General features: G+C 35.5%; 2 protein-coding genes across 4 annotated transcripts in view; both read left to right on the forward strand.

The window, feature by feature from the left end:
• GPR52 (G protein-coupled receptor 52) overlaps nt 1-14,182 on the forward strand; it is a 28,136-nt gene extending 13,954 nt beyond the window's left edge. The window contains exons 1-2 of one of the 2 annotated variants that reach the window (XM_061381725.1): nt 1-874; nt 1,980-14,182. The exon at nt 1-874 is cut by the window's left edge and continues 13,954 nt beyond it. In XM_061381725.1, coding sequence (XP_061237709.1) covers nt 2,200-3,285 — 1,086 coding nt within the window. In that variant the 5' untranslated portion in view covers nt 1-874; nt 1,980-2,199 and the 3' untranslated portion in view covers nt 3,286-14,182. The other variant, XM_061381723.1, reaches the window with a different exon arrangement.
• RABGAP1L (RAB GTPase activating protein 1 like) overlaps nt 1-16,538 on the forward strand; it is a 741,235-nt gene that overhangs the window by 265,076 nt on the left and 459,621 nt on the right. The gene's annotated exons all lie outside the window — the stretch shown is intronic.

The following is a 16,538-nucleotide window of genomic DNA, read 5'->3' on the forward strand; positions in this document are numbered from 1 at the left end:
TCTTCTTTTGTCAATCTTGATCGGAGCTTGCCGAGTTTAAGTCTATAAGCCTGCATGTGCCTGGCAACTGTTACCTAGTGACAGTTTCAGCTGCAGTGGCCATTGGCTGTGCTGTTGACTGGGGCAGGAGGACCGAGTCACCTTTCTGATGGTGAGTTCTTCTGCATCAGCTCAGGGTGAGGAGGAGGAGGAGCAGGGCTTCGGCTCAGGTGCAGGCAGTGAGAGATTGTGAAGAATATACTGACAGCATCTCGGTAACTGCATCACAGTAAATTGGACTTCTGAATCAAGCAGCCCAGCCTAGCAGCTGATAAAGAGTGAATGTAGGTGAGAAGCATTGTTTTATTCCTGTAACAAGAAAACTATTTTGTGATAAGTGAAACTAGGAATGTACAAGGAGGAATATCCTGTGGATATTATTGTGAAAGAAGAAAGACTTCCCTGGATGACCTGATGGTGCACAAGAAAATAACTTTGAGAAGAATGCTTTCTATTAAGCTCCTGCATTGTTCCTGAAGGAAATGTTTTTATTTCTAATGCATGGTATTTCTTCAAAAGGTATGATAACAAAGACTGACAGGAGAGTCTCTGAAATGCCTGTACTTTAAAAAAGACTTTTGACAAATGCTAACCTGATATCAGAATGACCTTGGAAGCCTTTTGGATGGATTCTATCCTGCCAATCTTTCAGTATTTCAAACTCTAGGATTTAAACTCATCTCGATGCTTTAGAAGTATTTTAAAACAAGAACATCTTATAACCTACCTAATGGCCCCTGTACTAATTGAGCACTTGCTCAAAATAGAGTACAGAAATAGAAGAGACATTTTCTTAACATATGGCTGCTATAGAACTGCAAATATAACAGACAAGGTAATATTTTACTTTGAAAAGATTTAGTCGAAATAATGATTTAATGTATTAATCATTTAAAGAAAACAGAAAAGATACAGCAATATAGACTATAAAGCCTACTAGAAATACCTAAATAATAAATAATGGTAGCATTTCTAGTCAGAAGTTCAGAGCATATAGGAAAGTTTCTATTGTCTAAATTTTATATATATTTACATATATTTGTGAGAGAGAGATGTGGTTGCAAAGGTGAGAATTAACTTTGAGCTATATATTTTACGATCATGCTCCATTATAAGGAAGGTGGCGTATCAGATAATGAAGGTTATTTTCAGTTGTTGATGCTGAATTAATAGCAAAAATGATTTTGCTTTCCTTTTGAAAAGGAAAAGATATAAATTACAGTCCTGGTGGTAGCATCATTAACTGTAATGGACTAAAACTGTTTTCATCTGAATGCTTAAAAAATGCATGCAGAATTAAAACTTTCAGAAGTTTGTTTTTCTATTTTTTCAGTGTTGACCCATTGTGTAGTATCTTCCTTATTGGAAGGATGCTTTTTTCTTCCTCTCATGAGAGTTATAGGGCAGTCTGGAGTCTGTTACCTCTCTTCTGCTCCTTTGTGCCCCAATAGAGATGAATCTTTTAGAATTAATCTTGTTGGAGAAGGGGATTCTTAGCTTTTGAGATAAAAGAGAGAGAAATGGATCATAAAGTTGACCCACCAGTATCAAACCCTGAACTGAACCTAAAGACACTATTTAGCCCAATGAACTTTTTCTTAGCTTTCCAACCAAATTTGTGATTTTAATTAAGTTCTAAAATTTGAATCCATTTCTCCTGACAGATGAAACAGGAAGCCTGAGACTATTTAGGACTTTTTTTTTCTTCCTCGTTCTTCCTAGTTGATCCCTAAGAAACTACCTTTCTGAAGAGAACTAATGGCCCACAGGAGCTTTTCTTTCCTTGGCAATTGCTTTTTTCCTTTTACAGATTTAATTTTTCATAGTGCAAGATATCATTAAGAAGTTCATTTTCTCTAGAAGTGCCTTGTGTCTGCAAAAAGTTGTTTGAAAGCATCGGAGGAAGCTAATTGGTGACCTGTTTTTCACCTCCTTTCTAGCTTATTCCTCTTCCTCCCCCCCCCAAAGCTGAGGTGTGTTACTGCTGCACCGAGGCTGATGAAGAGACTTGAGTACTCCCCGGGATGCTCAGCTGTGACAGAAGCACTGCCACTGTCTGCCGAAGCTGACGCTGAGACACTCCTGGGCAGAGTTTAGCAGATGCTAGGCAGGGCACCTGCTTGCTGTAGCTAGGGCTGCAGGTCCTTTTAATTCCAAGCCATGAATGATTCCAGGTGGACTGAATGGAGGATCCTGAACACGAGCAGTGGCATTTTGAATGTGTCTGAACGTCACTCCTGCCCACTTGGATTTGGCCACTACAGTGCGGTGGATGTATGCATCTTCGAGACAATTGTCATTGTCTTGCTGACATTTCTCATCATTGCTGGGAATTTAACGGTCATCTTTGTTTTTCACTGTGCTCCACTTTTACACCACTATACGACCAGCTATTTCATTCAAACAATGGCATATGCTGATCTTTTTGTTGGAGTTAGCTGCTTGGTTCCTACTCTCTCACTTCTCCACTACTCCACAGGTATCCACGAGTCACTGACTTGCCAGGTTTTTGGATATATCATCTCAGTACTGAAAAGTGTTTCTATGGCATGTCTTGCTTGCATCAGTGTGGATCGCTATCTTGCCATCACCAAGCCTCTGTCCTACAATCAACTGGTCACCCCATGTCGCCTGAGAATTTGCATTATTTTAATCTGGATCTACTCTTGCCTAATTTTCTTGCCTTCCTTTTTTGGCTGGGGGAAACCTGGTTACCACGGTGACATTTTTGAATGGTGTGCCACCTCTTGGCTCACCAGTGCCTATTTTACCGGCTTTATTGTTTGTTTACTTTATGCCCCTGCTGCCTTGGTTGTCTGCTTCACTTACTTCCACATTTTCAAAATTTGCCGGCAGCACACCAAAGAGATAAATGACCGGAGGGCCCGATTCCCGAGCCATGAAGCGGCTGCCTCCGGAGACGCCGGGCATAGCCCTGATCGTCGCTACGCCATGGTTTTGTTCCGGATAACCAGTGTGTTTTACATGCTGTGGCTCCCTTATATCATCTACTTTCTTCTAGAAAGCTCCCGGGTCTTGGACAATCCAACACTGTCCTTCCTAACCACCTGGCTGGCTATAAGTAATAGTTTTTGTAACTGTGTTATATACAGCCTCTCCAACAGTGTTTTCCGGCTAGGCCTCCGAAGACTGTCTGAGACAATGTGTACATCTTGTATGTGTGTCAAGGATAAGGAAGCACGAGACCCCAAACCTAGGAAACGGGCTAATTCCTGCTCCATTTGAAGAAAACTCCACAGTAAATCACATGTAATCTGACAGTAGTTTTGGATTGTATCCTTGCTTCATCTGGAAATTTGCCACTAGAGAAATATTTACTTGAATAGTTGACTATGAGAGGAAAGGACTAAACGTTTCTTTTTTTCTTTTTCTTTTTCCTGGAAAAAAAAAAAAAACCTAAATATATATAGAGGGTAATCTCATGAGATAATTGTGGTGTGTGAGTATAAATATGCAGTACTAGGAAAAGTGAAGCTCTGAGGATGGAAAAGTACCTCAGATCTTCCACAGGGCATGAGCGAAGCCCCTGGCATTCTGTCTCTCTCTCTCTTTCTGACTGGACTCTCTCCTCTGTCTCTGCCTCTCATTCTCTTTCTCTCTGTCTCTCTCACTCTCTTCTGTGTTTGTGGAATTACTTACATAAATTGCCCTTTATAGAAAAATGCTACATATTTTATATGTGGTAAAGTATAACCTTTTGCATCAAAGTGTACTTCTAAACTCACTAATCTGCAGTCCCTAAAAGGTCCCTCCATGGAGGATGCATAGCAAGCATTATATTTTATTACCGGCCACACAACCCTTTTGCTTGTGTTTTTATATCCGTAGCACAAATTTCTGCAGTGAAGAAACAGTTTTTTCGTTTGTTTGTTTCTTCTGGGTAAATGTATGCTCCCTCCGCCTTTCTAACAGCCTGCTATTATTTTTCCTCCATTTTTCTTTATCTGCATCCTTTGGTACGTTAAGCCAGAAGTGTCTTAGCTAATGAAAGAATCTATTATATAAAAGTCATAATGTTGAATGGCTTATTCCTTCTAAAAAAGTATTCTATATATTGTTTAAGATATTGTGTTAAGTATTTTTTAATGGGTTTGGGAAACATTTTTATTTAGTTGCTTTTGAAATAATACATGTGCCCAAAGTGGTGTCCTTTCTCGGGGGGCCTATAATTAAGCTTTGTTTTTCTTTAAGATAATTCACAATGCAAATGCAGAGGACTCACTCAGAAGTGGGATATTGCTCTTAAAGCTACTTGGTGTGTTCCACCTTTTTTTTTAAAGAGTAAAATATTAGCCTTTTTATGTTAGGTCTGCAAAGCTTACTGTTGTGGTCCACTAAAATTTGTATGATAATGCATTTGCACATACTATATTTTTTACAACAAAGAACATGTAAATTACATTATGTGATCTGTGCCTAATGTCTTCTTAGCACACTATATAGATCACTGTTGCTTAAATCGTCAACATTGGACACAAATATATAAAAACGTCTTTTAATAGAAAAATACTTTTGTTAGTTGTTAATTAGGTGTTTCTATTAGACCAAGCTTTATTCCTAGAGATGCTGAGAATAAAGTATACTTAATTATCAAATAACAGGTAAGAACTGTCAATATTTTCTTTTGTAATGATCTATTTTCCCATTCAGAGATTAAATTAACTTAATTTTTTGTGTGCTATATGGAGTTGTGTAATAAATTGTCAGGGGTTTAGATGTAGCAAAATGGCATTTGAGAAATTAATAGTGAAGCAGGTGTAAGTGCTAAAACATCTAAATCTTACTTTTTTTTTTTTTACCTTAAGTTTCCTGTCAGATATTTTAAAATTTATATCAAACTACTGAGTATTCTCAGCATTTTTGATTATTTTATGAAATGCATATAGTGAAATGTGCCTATGACTCTTCAAATTGGAAGCCAACAATGTTTGCACACTGGTGGTTTGACTTAAGAGGTCCTTTAGTAAAAGAAATGTCATTGTTTTATTGAGGTTGTTCTGAACCCCTGTATATTTTTAAACATGTAAGAAAGGTTTAAAATAAAGAATAAAACAGTATTCTACATATTGAAAATCAGACTTTGCTTCAGTTGCTTCAGTTTAATAAAACATTTAGAATAAGAGGTTACTGTTGGGAAATCAAAAATTTATTTCACATTTTTGTGGTTTGGGTTGTTTACATTGATTCTCATTCCGTTTGCCAGTGACATCTTGGATAAGTTGAAATGTGCCTTTGAGTTCACACCAGTTTAAGGAAAATAAAGTTTGAGGAAACATAATACTAACTTTCAAGTTGAGTGATATAAATAGAACCTTCAACATTGTGCGTGTTATTTGGGAATCAGATGTTGATTCCTTTAGTTTGGTATGTAAGTATAGTTAGAAAAGACTTCATACATCCTTTGTAATGAAAACCTGAGGCTGTGTTTATGGCATTTTTTCTTTTTTGCTTTTCCTCATGCTAGTTAATAATTATATGCCAGGCACAGTGAAGTTTTACGTATGTGATAACTTTTAATTCTCACTGCAACCCTTGGAGATAGCTACTGTTTTTATCCCCATACTAAAGATGGGAAAGCCAAAGAAAAGCGATTTATCCAAGGTTCAGTGGTCAGTGGTAGAGGTTCGTCCACACTCACATAACCATTTTGCTACCCTGCCTTTTCCCCCCACAACCTTCAAATTTTGTACCTCTGTCTTTACCTTTTCCCTGCAAAGCTTGTTTGAGTTTTTTATTTTTTTCCCCTCACCTAAATCTTTGCTTCAGTTCTTTCCTTGTGATATCTTTTTCCTTGATCTTAAAACTCTCTTTTATTAAAATAGCAATCTGATAAGCCCACACTTGGTGCTTTAGTCTTTAATCAAACTGAAACCCTGGCGCATGACAGTCCCTTGATAGTCCTTTTGTTCATTTCTGTTAAGTTTTCATTGCATATCTTTTCCAAGTCTCTCTAAATTTTTTTAGTGATTTTTTTGAAGACAAAGGGTGGAGAAGGAAAGCTTTGTTATAGGCTGAAAGGAAAGCCTCTAGAAGGCAAGTCCTTGGTTTAGATTCTTCACTTATTTTAAAGTTTTGTGGGCAATGCCAGGATAAGCCACTTAACTTCCTTTTGACTTAATATGTGTTTTGTTATAAGATAATATTTATTTTGAAACTATTCTGCCTTTTTAAGGTGAATATGTTTTAAGAATGGAAAGCATAACCATCATTCTTACCACTATACTGTATTCTGTGGTAATTATCCAATTTGGTTATAGATGGCAGCCAAACAATAATGCTGTAGTCTATTTCTAAATGTTCTGTTACCTGTGGAGTTGTTTCTAAAGTTATATAATGTCATAAGGCTTTGTAACCTATGAGTTTGTGAAGCCTGGACTGAAACCCTAGCCCTCATAAGCTGTTTAGCCCTAGGTAAGATACTAAATGTTCCAAGTCTTCAGTTTTCTCATCTGGATCAGAAAGATCCAGAGACTTGTACCTTCCTAGTAGGCTGGATTTAAAGATTAAATGAGATAAAGTGTTCGAATTGTGGTAGCTGCTGTTTTATTGTCTTTGTGGCTGCCATATTTATTGCTATCACAAGTTAAAGATTACTGATTCTGATAAGGAAGGTGTATTTTATAACACTTTAGAGTTATATAAAATGACATTTTTTTTTTTTTTTGCCAAATCTGTTAAACTTGAATTTGGCCTAAACCCAGGCTTCCCTCATAGCTCAGGTGGTAAAGAATCTGCCTGCAGTGCAGGAGACCTGGGTTTGATTCCTGGGTTGGGAAGATCCCCTGGAGAAGGAAATGGCAACCCACTCCAGTTTTCTTGCCTGAAGAATCCCATGGACAGAGGAACCTGGCTGCTTCAGTCGATGGGGTCACAAGAGTCGGACATGACTTAGTGACTAAACCACCAGATTTTTTTAAATGTAGAAAGCTTCCTTAATTTCTGAAAGCTCTTTTCCCAGAAATAGTTGTTCATGAAGACATCATTGGAGATGAAAGGTATCCAGCAAGCAGACGATGAAACGAGACAGGATGACTCTGAGATTAACCTACATCCCTGGTGGCTTAGCTGGTAAAGAATCTGCCTACAATGCGGGAGATCTGAGTTTGATCCCTGAGTTGGAAAGATCTCCTGGAGAAGGAAATGGCAACCTGCTGCAGTATTCTTGCCTGGAGAATTACACTGACAGGGAGCCTGGTGGGCTACAGTCCATAGGGTTGCAAAAGAGTTGGACATGACTGAGCGACTAACACTTTATTGAATATAGTAAATACAAAAATTATATTAGTTATATATTTAAAACAACATCCTTAAACATTTTTCTTTCATCAGATTGGCAGTAGTAGGAAAGCATTGTTGAGTACCTTGCCATTTGTCTTTGCATTTTAGTTTTCCTTGTGTACTAACTTGGAATTTAAGGTATTTTGTCATAAACGTATTACCTGGAAGAAACAAAGATTATAAGTAGAGTTGCTCTCTTTATATCATTTATTATATAAAACTAGAAATGAAGTTGTTGCCTTAAATGACTTTCCTCTGTCTCTCCCTACCCTGGAAGGTAATCATTAGATGTGAAAACGATATAAATGTGTGATAAGCAGAGGAAATTAAGATGTGGGGAATTTGCTTGTGTAATGTGCTGAGCATAGCATCCTTCTGTCCCGGAAGGACCGTCACAGTGCACAGGAGCCTTTGTTACTGAGTTGATGCTCTGTTCTGATGTGTAGGGTCCAACAGTTGCTCCTTTCCCTGAGTAAAACTTTAAGATTAGGAAGGATGTGTAGAAAGTTGTAAATCAACAACCAAGTGTGTGGACATTGAGGAAAAATGATTTGAAGAGAAAAAATAATCCTCCTTTCAGTGTTTCTTATAAACATAAGTTTTTTTTTTCACTTATTAATAGTAAATTTATTAATATTGTCCATTAGTAATAGGTCAGAGGAGAAAAGCAACATAATTGTTCCTGCAGATGCTATAAAATTATTCAACAAAATTTAATATCTATTCCTCAGGAAAGTCTTCTTAGAAAATAAGCAAGGGAGGAAATTTCCTTAACACTTCAATGAATAACAAAATCTAGAGGCAGCAGTTTTATCCAGTGCTAGTTTTGCTCTATAATTTAAAATATTTTACCTTTATTTAATAGTGTAACAATTCTTTAAAAATATTAAAAGTGATGTGATTAGGTTTTCCTTCTTTATTAATACTGTTTAAAAATTTTTTATAGTGAACCTTTACTTCTTTTATAATTGGAAAAATTGTCTTGTTAAGTGTGCTGTTTAAAAACTATTTTGATGTTTCATAGTAGATTTGTTGATTTTACAGGTAACATTAGCAAATTTTGTATCAATACAATTTTCATTTAAAGAGTTTATGTAGTTTCTGACTTGTATAATATTTGTTATTACATGTAAAATTTTCAGAGACATTTGATGCCTTTCTTTGATATTAGATGTTCTTTATATAATTTTGCTTCAGCATAATCATTTTTAAGTGTTATTTGCTGAATCTAAAATGTATCTCTGTTACCTACCACATTTTTTTAATGCACCATTTTAAAAAAATGCACCATTAATACATTTTAAAATGCATTTTTCACATCTTTAAATAACAGAAGGATGACCTTGCATTAGGGAAGTGGAGTCCAGCTTATGTGTTAGCTGCCTATTTCACAGATAGGCAAGATTCTGTTTTTTAGCACCCCCATCCCCAAAGATCATATCTGTAACTTTTTAATGATAACTTTTATTTTATTTTCACATACGATTCCCTATTATGGTGAAGAAAATCAGAGTAATAAATTCAGCTGGAGATGGTTATGTCTGATGGGTGTTTAAGGCATATATGATATCAATATCTTCACTGTCATAAATGGGATCAAATTAATTTTGGAGATTGTAAAATTTCAAAATATGCAGGTGATAAGTATCAAGAAGCAACATAAAGTATAGAGATAGAATTTATTGGATGGAATTTTTTCCTTAAATTCTGAAATTTCCCCAAATGCTCCTTTATGCAAAATAAATCACGTTTCTCTTTGAGTTTAGAAATCTGACTCCAATTTTATTTTATGTTTTCTGCTTAAGCAAGTGGAAATGATGTTGATGCTGGTTAAAACTACTCAAATATACTCTATAAATTCAAAGTAATGACATTATTTTCAGTGGAAGGCCCACACATTAAAAAAAATCAAGGACAAAGTTATATAGTCTGTTCTTTAAAATTCAAAATGTGTCTTTGAATGCAGTGCAGACTGTAGCAAGAAATGACCTGTGCATTTGTCTGAGGTTATGCCTGACAGGAGCAAGTGTTCATGCATATACTCTGTGTAACATACAGTTTTAAAACATTTACTTATATTCCTAATAAAGTCTGAAGTTTAAAATAGGTATTTTTAGAGTATACATTTTATAATAATAAATAGCTTCTTCACAATTATTAACTCCTCCACAGGTTTTGTAATTAAAAATGGTATTTGTAAAATTGGTACTATAAATGATAGGTTTTGCCAAGGTTAAAAGATAATTTGTGAACAATAGGTTAAAAAAATCATAAAGTTCTTGTTTTAATATTTTAACAAGTTAAATTGTATTTGGATTTTTCTTGTGATTATTTTGGCAAGAAAAAGTTTCAAAATTTTGTCTTTAGAATTCCTTGCCAATTGCAAATTATAATTTCTTATTTGTAAGAAAACAACTTCTGTGTAATGTATATGTAGGTTTTTGTGAAATGTTCTTGCCATAAATTAGATTTTCAAATTTAAGGAAAATTACAAATAAATATGCATTTAACTTCTTGCACTCCAAGATCTCAAAAGATTACTGGATTTTTAGGTATATTTACTTGGAGATAACTGTGGAAAAGTACATTTTGAAGATTTATGTTTAGAATATATTATTATTAAATGGGTCTTGTAATGGCTTCTGTTATTTCAGTCATCAGCACGACTTATCAGCTCTATCTTCTCAGTTTCTATATGTGATTTAATACTTAAAATTGAACAAAAAATTTAAATTTATTAGAGGGCTATACCTTGATACACATTTATAGATTTTGAAGTCCAGAACATTTTGTGGTAGCATTTATTTATGGGACAAGATAAAAAGGTGTGTGCATGTGGATATATGTGTATTTGTTATAATGCTTAAAAATCATGTTCAGCTCTTTTGCAACCCCATGGACTGTAGCCCACCAGACTCCTCTGTCCATGGGAATCCCAGGTGAGAATACTGGAGTGGGTTGCCATTACCTTCTCCAGGGGATCTTCCTGATCCAGGGATCAAAACCCATGTCTCCTGCATTGGAAGGCAGATTCTTTACCACTGAGCCACCAGGGAAGCACCTGTTACAGGCTGAGAAAAAATCCCTCTGCTTTCAATTTGCAGTCATTGCAGAGTGTTTACTTTTGCTATAGTTAAAGGTACACATATTTTTTAAATAGAAAACTTATTAGGATTTGAGGTAACATTCTTTGTTGAGATTACCAGTGATGTCTTAGTTTGGGAATGTTAATATGGGATATATTCAAATGATTCTGTGTGCATAGAGGAGATTGGAGACAAGTACTTGCCTCTCCTGTCATATGTGTTAAGAAATTAAGTTTTGAGAAAGCTTAAAATGCTTTTGAACATGTATAATGCCCTTGGCATTATGAATTAAATGTATTCTAAAAGCTCCTGTGAGTAAACCCTATCTCATTTTACATGTAGAAATCTGAGATAAGATTTTTAAGTGACCCTCACAAGATCACGTAGCCAGACAAAGATAGTACTGACCGTATACCTTGTGCAGCAACGTTTTTGCCTGTGATAAAGTTCTTGAATAATGTATTTATGGATGGCTGGTCGTTAAGGGATCTGACCCTTTTTCATTGAGTAGAAAATGAGGACTGACTTAGTTAATACAGGAAAAATTCCATATGAAGTTTTAATTGTATATTGAAGGTGGGATTTTGAGGTCATGGAAAATTTTAATGAGATGTATTCTCAGCACTGCTAATTTCTTAAATTTCTTATCCATAGAGGGTCATAAAATTTACCTATCTTTTTAAAAAACACAACAGTTTAAAAACATCTGCTGAATTTATTGAGAGATATGTAAACTGAATTGAGCAGTGTTCAGAGAAGGCAATGGCACCCCACTCCAGTACTCCTGCCTGGAAAATCCCATGGACGGAGGAGCCTGGAAGGCTGCGGTCCACGGGGTCGCTGAGGGTTGGACATGACTGAGCAACTTCACTTTCACTTTTCACTTTCATGCATTGGAGAAGGAAATGGCAACCCACTCCAGTGTTCTTGCCTGGAGAATCCCAGGGATGGGGGAGCCTGGTGGGCTGCCGTCTATGGGGTCACACAGAGTCGGACACGACTGAAGTGACTTAGCAGCAGCAGCAGCAGCAGTTATATATTTAAAAACTATAACCTTAATGATGATGATGTTGTTCAGTCACCAGATCATGTCCAACTTTTTGTGACTCCATGGACTGCAGTACGTCAGGCTTCCCTGTACTTCATTATCTCCTGGAGTTTGTTCAAACTCACATCCATTGAGTTGATCATGCCATCCATCCATCTGTCCTCTGTTGCCCCCTTCTCCTTAATGATGAAGAATTGTCAAAAACACTAGTACACACATATATATATATATATATATATATCCGCTTTTGAAAAGTAAACATGTCATAGCTGTTCACTTTATGTTCTACATATTCTTTATAATGGATTTGCAGTGTTGTTGAAGTCATAATAGGATGTTTTTTTCTGAACCTACTGATAGAAAAGGTCTTGACATTTCTGGCTACCGTGCTTTATGAAGTGCTTTGTTGTGTATAGTCTAAAAAATTGTACTCAGGGAATCAGAGAGAGCAGTCTGAATTAGTGATATTTTTACATAAAACCCTGTTAATGTATAATTCAGTTTTCTTTCAGTGAAATAATGTGGTTATAGAAAAATTAAAGGAACTCTAATTAGGCTAACACAGGATTGCCTTATAAATGTCCTTAGATGAACTGTTTCCTTAGTTTCTAGTGTATGCATCAACTGAATATAACTTAATTTTACTGAATTGTTTGAAAAGTTTGTTGTTTTAAACATTTAAGGTTTTTGTGAAAATTTTGATCATTTAACTTATGGTACCCATTAAAAAGATTTTCAAGATGAGTCATTGCAAAATTCAAATTATTGAAATCTGAATTAGCTGGTTATGTTTGCATTTTTGTATCAATAAATCAGGACAATAAATATTTGTTTATGTTTTATGTGACATAAATTGTGGTTCTGCAGATACTCCTGGATGCTTTTAAGTCCAGAGAGTAATTTATTGAATTGTGGGAAGCAGGCTAAGGGGCAGACTATCTAATTTCTAGAATTTGAGGGAGAGATTGCAAAACAATTTTAGGAAAAATGGAATAGACTGAAGAATTAGAGAACTTGATGCATTTAAAAGATGGCAGTTTAGTTGCTAAGTTATGTCCAACTCTTGAAACCCCATGAACTGTAGCCTGCCAGGCTGTCAGTCCATTGAATTCTCCAGGCAAGGATACTGGAGTGGGTTGCCAATTTTAAAGATGAATTGACCTAAATATATAGCTATGTGTTTGGATGCTTTAGTCTCAGAGGATACCTTGGGATATTTGAAAATTTATTAAAGTGAAAGGGAAGGAAATGTTCAGTGTTCAGCATAGTACAAAAGTGTCGTTGAGTTTAATTAGGTCTCATTTGTTTATTTTTGTTTTTGTTTCCATTATTCTGGGAGACAAAGTGAATAGTACCTTGCTGCGATTTATATCAGAGAGTGTTCTGCCTATGTTTTCCTCTAAAAGTTTTTTAATGTCCAGTCTCACATTTAGGTCTTTAATCCATTTTGAGCTTATTTTTGTGTCAGGTGTTAAAGAATGATCTAATTTCACTTATTTACATGTAGCTGTCCAGTTTTGCCAGCACCATTTGTTGAAGAGGCTGTCTTTCCAACATTTGTCATGGATTAGTTGACCATAGGTACATGGGTTTATTTCTGGATTTTCTGTCCTGTTCCATTGATGTATATTTCTATTTTTCTGCCAGTATCATACTGTTTTCATGATTGTAGCTTTGTAGTACAATCTGAAGTTGGGGAGTCTTGATTTCTCCAGCTCCGTTTTTCATTCCCAGGATTGCTTTGGCTATTTGGGGTGCTCTGTGTTTCCATAAAAATGGTAAAACTTTTCTTCTAGTTCTGTGAAAAATGCCATTGGTAATTTGATAGGAATTACATTGACTCTGTAGATTGCTTTGAGGAGTATAGCCATTTTCACAATATTAATTCTTCAGATCCAAGAACATAATGTATGTATCCATCTGTTTGTGTCATCTTTGATTTCTTTTCATCAGTGTCTTGTAGTTTTCTGCATGCAGATCTTTTGTCTCCTAAGATAAGTTTATTCCTAGGTATTTTACTCTTTTTGTTGCAATGGTGAATGGGATTGTTTCCTTAATTTTTCTTTTGGATTTTTTGTTGCTAGTGTATAGGAATACAAGGGATTTCTGTATATTAATTTTATATCCTGCCGCTTTACAGATTTCATTGATTAACTCTGGTGATTTTCTGGTGGTATCTTTAAGGTTTTCTATGTATAGTATCAAGTTGTCTGCAAACAGCGTTTTATTTCTTCTTTTCCAATCTGGATTTCTTTTTCTTCTCTGATTGCCCTGCTGGGACTTCCAAAACTATGTTGAGTAATAGTCTGCCTCTTCTAATTCTCATTGCTTCAACATAGCTAATTCCCCTTTTTCATCCTCAGTCAGAATTCATTTTAGTTTTTATTTTTGATCTTTAAACAAGTATTATTCCTTAAGGAAATATGTGTGTGTTAGTTTCTCAGTTGTGTCCGACTCTTTGTGACCCCATAGGGTATAGCCCACCAGGCTCTTCCTTCTGTCCATGGGATTTTCTAGGCAAGAATACTGGAATGGGTTGCCATTTCTTTCTCCAGGGGATCTTCCTTACACAGGGATCAAACCTGGGTCTCCTGGATTGCAGGCAAACTATGTCTGAGCCAGCAGGAAATATAAGGAGTATTTAAAAGGATATAAAAGAGAGTAAATCACCCATAATTCTATATAATATTAACACATAGATATAAAAACTCATTTGTTTCCCCCGCCCCTGTCATTTTCTACCATGGACCAGGATTTTTTCTATGTAAAGGGTTTTTAATGTAGTTATTTATATCTTAAGCAGTTTTCTATGTTATTGCATACTTTTTATGAACATTTTATAAATAAACTTTAGTATTATTTTGTTTGAATTTTTAAGAAAGAGAAATACTTAGTATTATTAAAATGATTATTTATACATGGTAACAATTTTCTAAAAGAAGAGAGCCGGTTTACCTTCACGCTAACAACTGTCAGCCTACCTTTAGGCTTCCCTGGTGGTTCAAATAGTAATGAATCTACCTGCTTCACCACAGACTTCCAGCAGCAATTCTACATTAACAAGTAAATTAAGAGAATTGATTTTCACTTTATCTCCTCTGAGCCCCTGAAAGAGGTTGCTTTGTTTAATGTGTTTTTTGTGGTATTTATCTTCCATACACTGAAAAACAACACTAAAACCCTTAAAACTGGGATGGGTCTGCTGAGCCTCATTTAAACTATGGTACTCAAATTCTTTCCTTCCTTCCTTCCTTTCTTTCTTTCTTTCTTTTTTTTTTTTTTTGGTGGAAAGCATGTTGTGTGTGTCACACAGCCACCTATATTAGAGTTTGAGAAAGACTTAGAACATTTTCCCTCTTGTATTCTTCTGCCTCTGTTATAGCCGTGGGGGAGGATCTTTTCTCAAGCAGACACCTTGGAGGCCTGTGTCTTTGAGGGTGGACCTTAAGACATAAGCTGTTAATGGTTGAGAACCCCAGGCCTGGTTTTGATACTTGGGATTTTTCTAACCTTCAGAACCATATTCCCACAGTGGTGACTGGAGCTGTGGTAAGCAAGTGAGAGGCTTTACCAGTCTGGAGCTGTGACACCTGGTATAAATGTCTAAGGAGCCAGGGAATGCTTGTAAGTCCAGCTTTTCTCCCCATTCTTTTACACTGCCCTGGTTCCTCAGAGCGCTTTGTACATGGTGGCTCCTCAGTTCTTTGTTGAGCTGAACGTAAAGGGCTCTCTAGTACGTCATTTATTTGTTGAGTTGAATTGAATAATTTGGCTTAACTGTATTTTGAAGTCTTATCACTTTTCTCCTCAACTCAGTTAAGGGTGCAGTGGGACTGAAGATTACTTCAAAATCCTTTCCCTCTGCCTTTCTAGTAGAGTATACATGAAGCAGCTATGGAAAAGAGTATTTAGAAGAAATGAAAGATTATTTAAGTTTTATTTAATATAGCTATCTGCCTAATAGAATTCTTCCTTCCAAAACCCACATTAAGTGGACATTTAGGCTTCAAACATGTATTTTAAAGGAGGGTAAATGGTCTTTGGGGTAGCTTTGAATTTTAGATAATTTTTTTATTTGTATGCAACTTGAATGAATGTCTTCCTGATTTCTTTTCCTTGTGATTATATGGAAAAAATTAAAATTTCTATTTTACCCAAGAACTTTGTATATATGTTAGTAGAACCATTGTGCCTGTCTCTAGTCGTCTTTTAGTTTTGAGCTGTTCCTTGTAAAATATGGTTTTAGAGCTCGTCACCAGCTTTGCCATGAATGTGCTGTAATATATTCTTCTTTAAATGGATAAATATAATTTTCTATATGTGATATGACCAGTAACAGAGGAGAATTGTGCTGTTATTTACTCTTGGTTTGTATACAGTATGCTTTTTATTTAGCACAGAAGTAAATTAGGAATCTTTGATAGTTATATCTTACCATTTAATATATGGGTTTATATTAATTATATAATATATATTAATTTAATTATATGTTATATTAATATATGGATTTATTTTCAATAAACCCTGAAGTCTTTTTCATACCTACTTAATTATAAGTTCCTTCTTCCTACATGTATAGTAGCTTGTGTTATTTTTTTCCCCTCCCTCTTTTTAAAAATTTTATTTATTTTTTAGTTGAAGGTATCTCATGGACAGAGTAGCCTGGTGGGCTACATCCCATGGGGTTGCAAAGAGTTGGACACACCTGAGCAAGTAAAACACACAATTGCTTTACAGAATTTTGTTGGTTTCTGCCAACATGAATATGGATTAGCCATAGGTATACATATGTTGTGTTGTTTTTTAAAAACATAGTCCTAGACCATCTTATCTCACTTAATTTCATTTTGTTAGAATCAGCTCAGTTGTTCAAGCCTTTTTGATACTTCACTGTATCTTCCAATACATTCATTAAGCTTTTGCCATCTGCATATGTGATAAGCATCTTTAATGTGTAAATCAATGTTTAGTAATCAAAGAGTCTCAAACTGTCTTTATCATTGATCCTGAGATCATCCTCAGGCTTGGTGTTCTGTTGGAAGAACTCATAAGATTTAGTAAATTGT

The sequence above is a fragment of the Bos javanicus genome, chromosome 16 (genome assembly GCF_032452875.1).
Source record: "Bos javanicus breed banteng chromosome 16, ARS-OSU_banteng_1.0, whole genome shotgun sequence".
Classification (NCBI taxonomy): domain Eukaryota; kingdom Metazoa; phylum Chordata; class Mammalia; order Artiodactyla; family Bovidae; genus Bos; species Bos javanicus.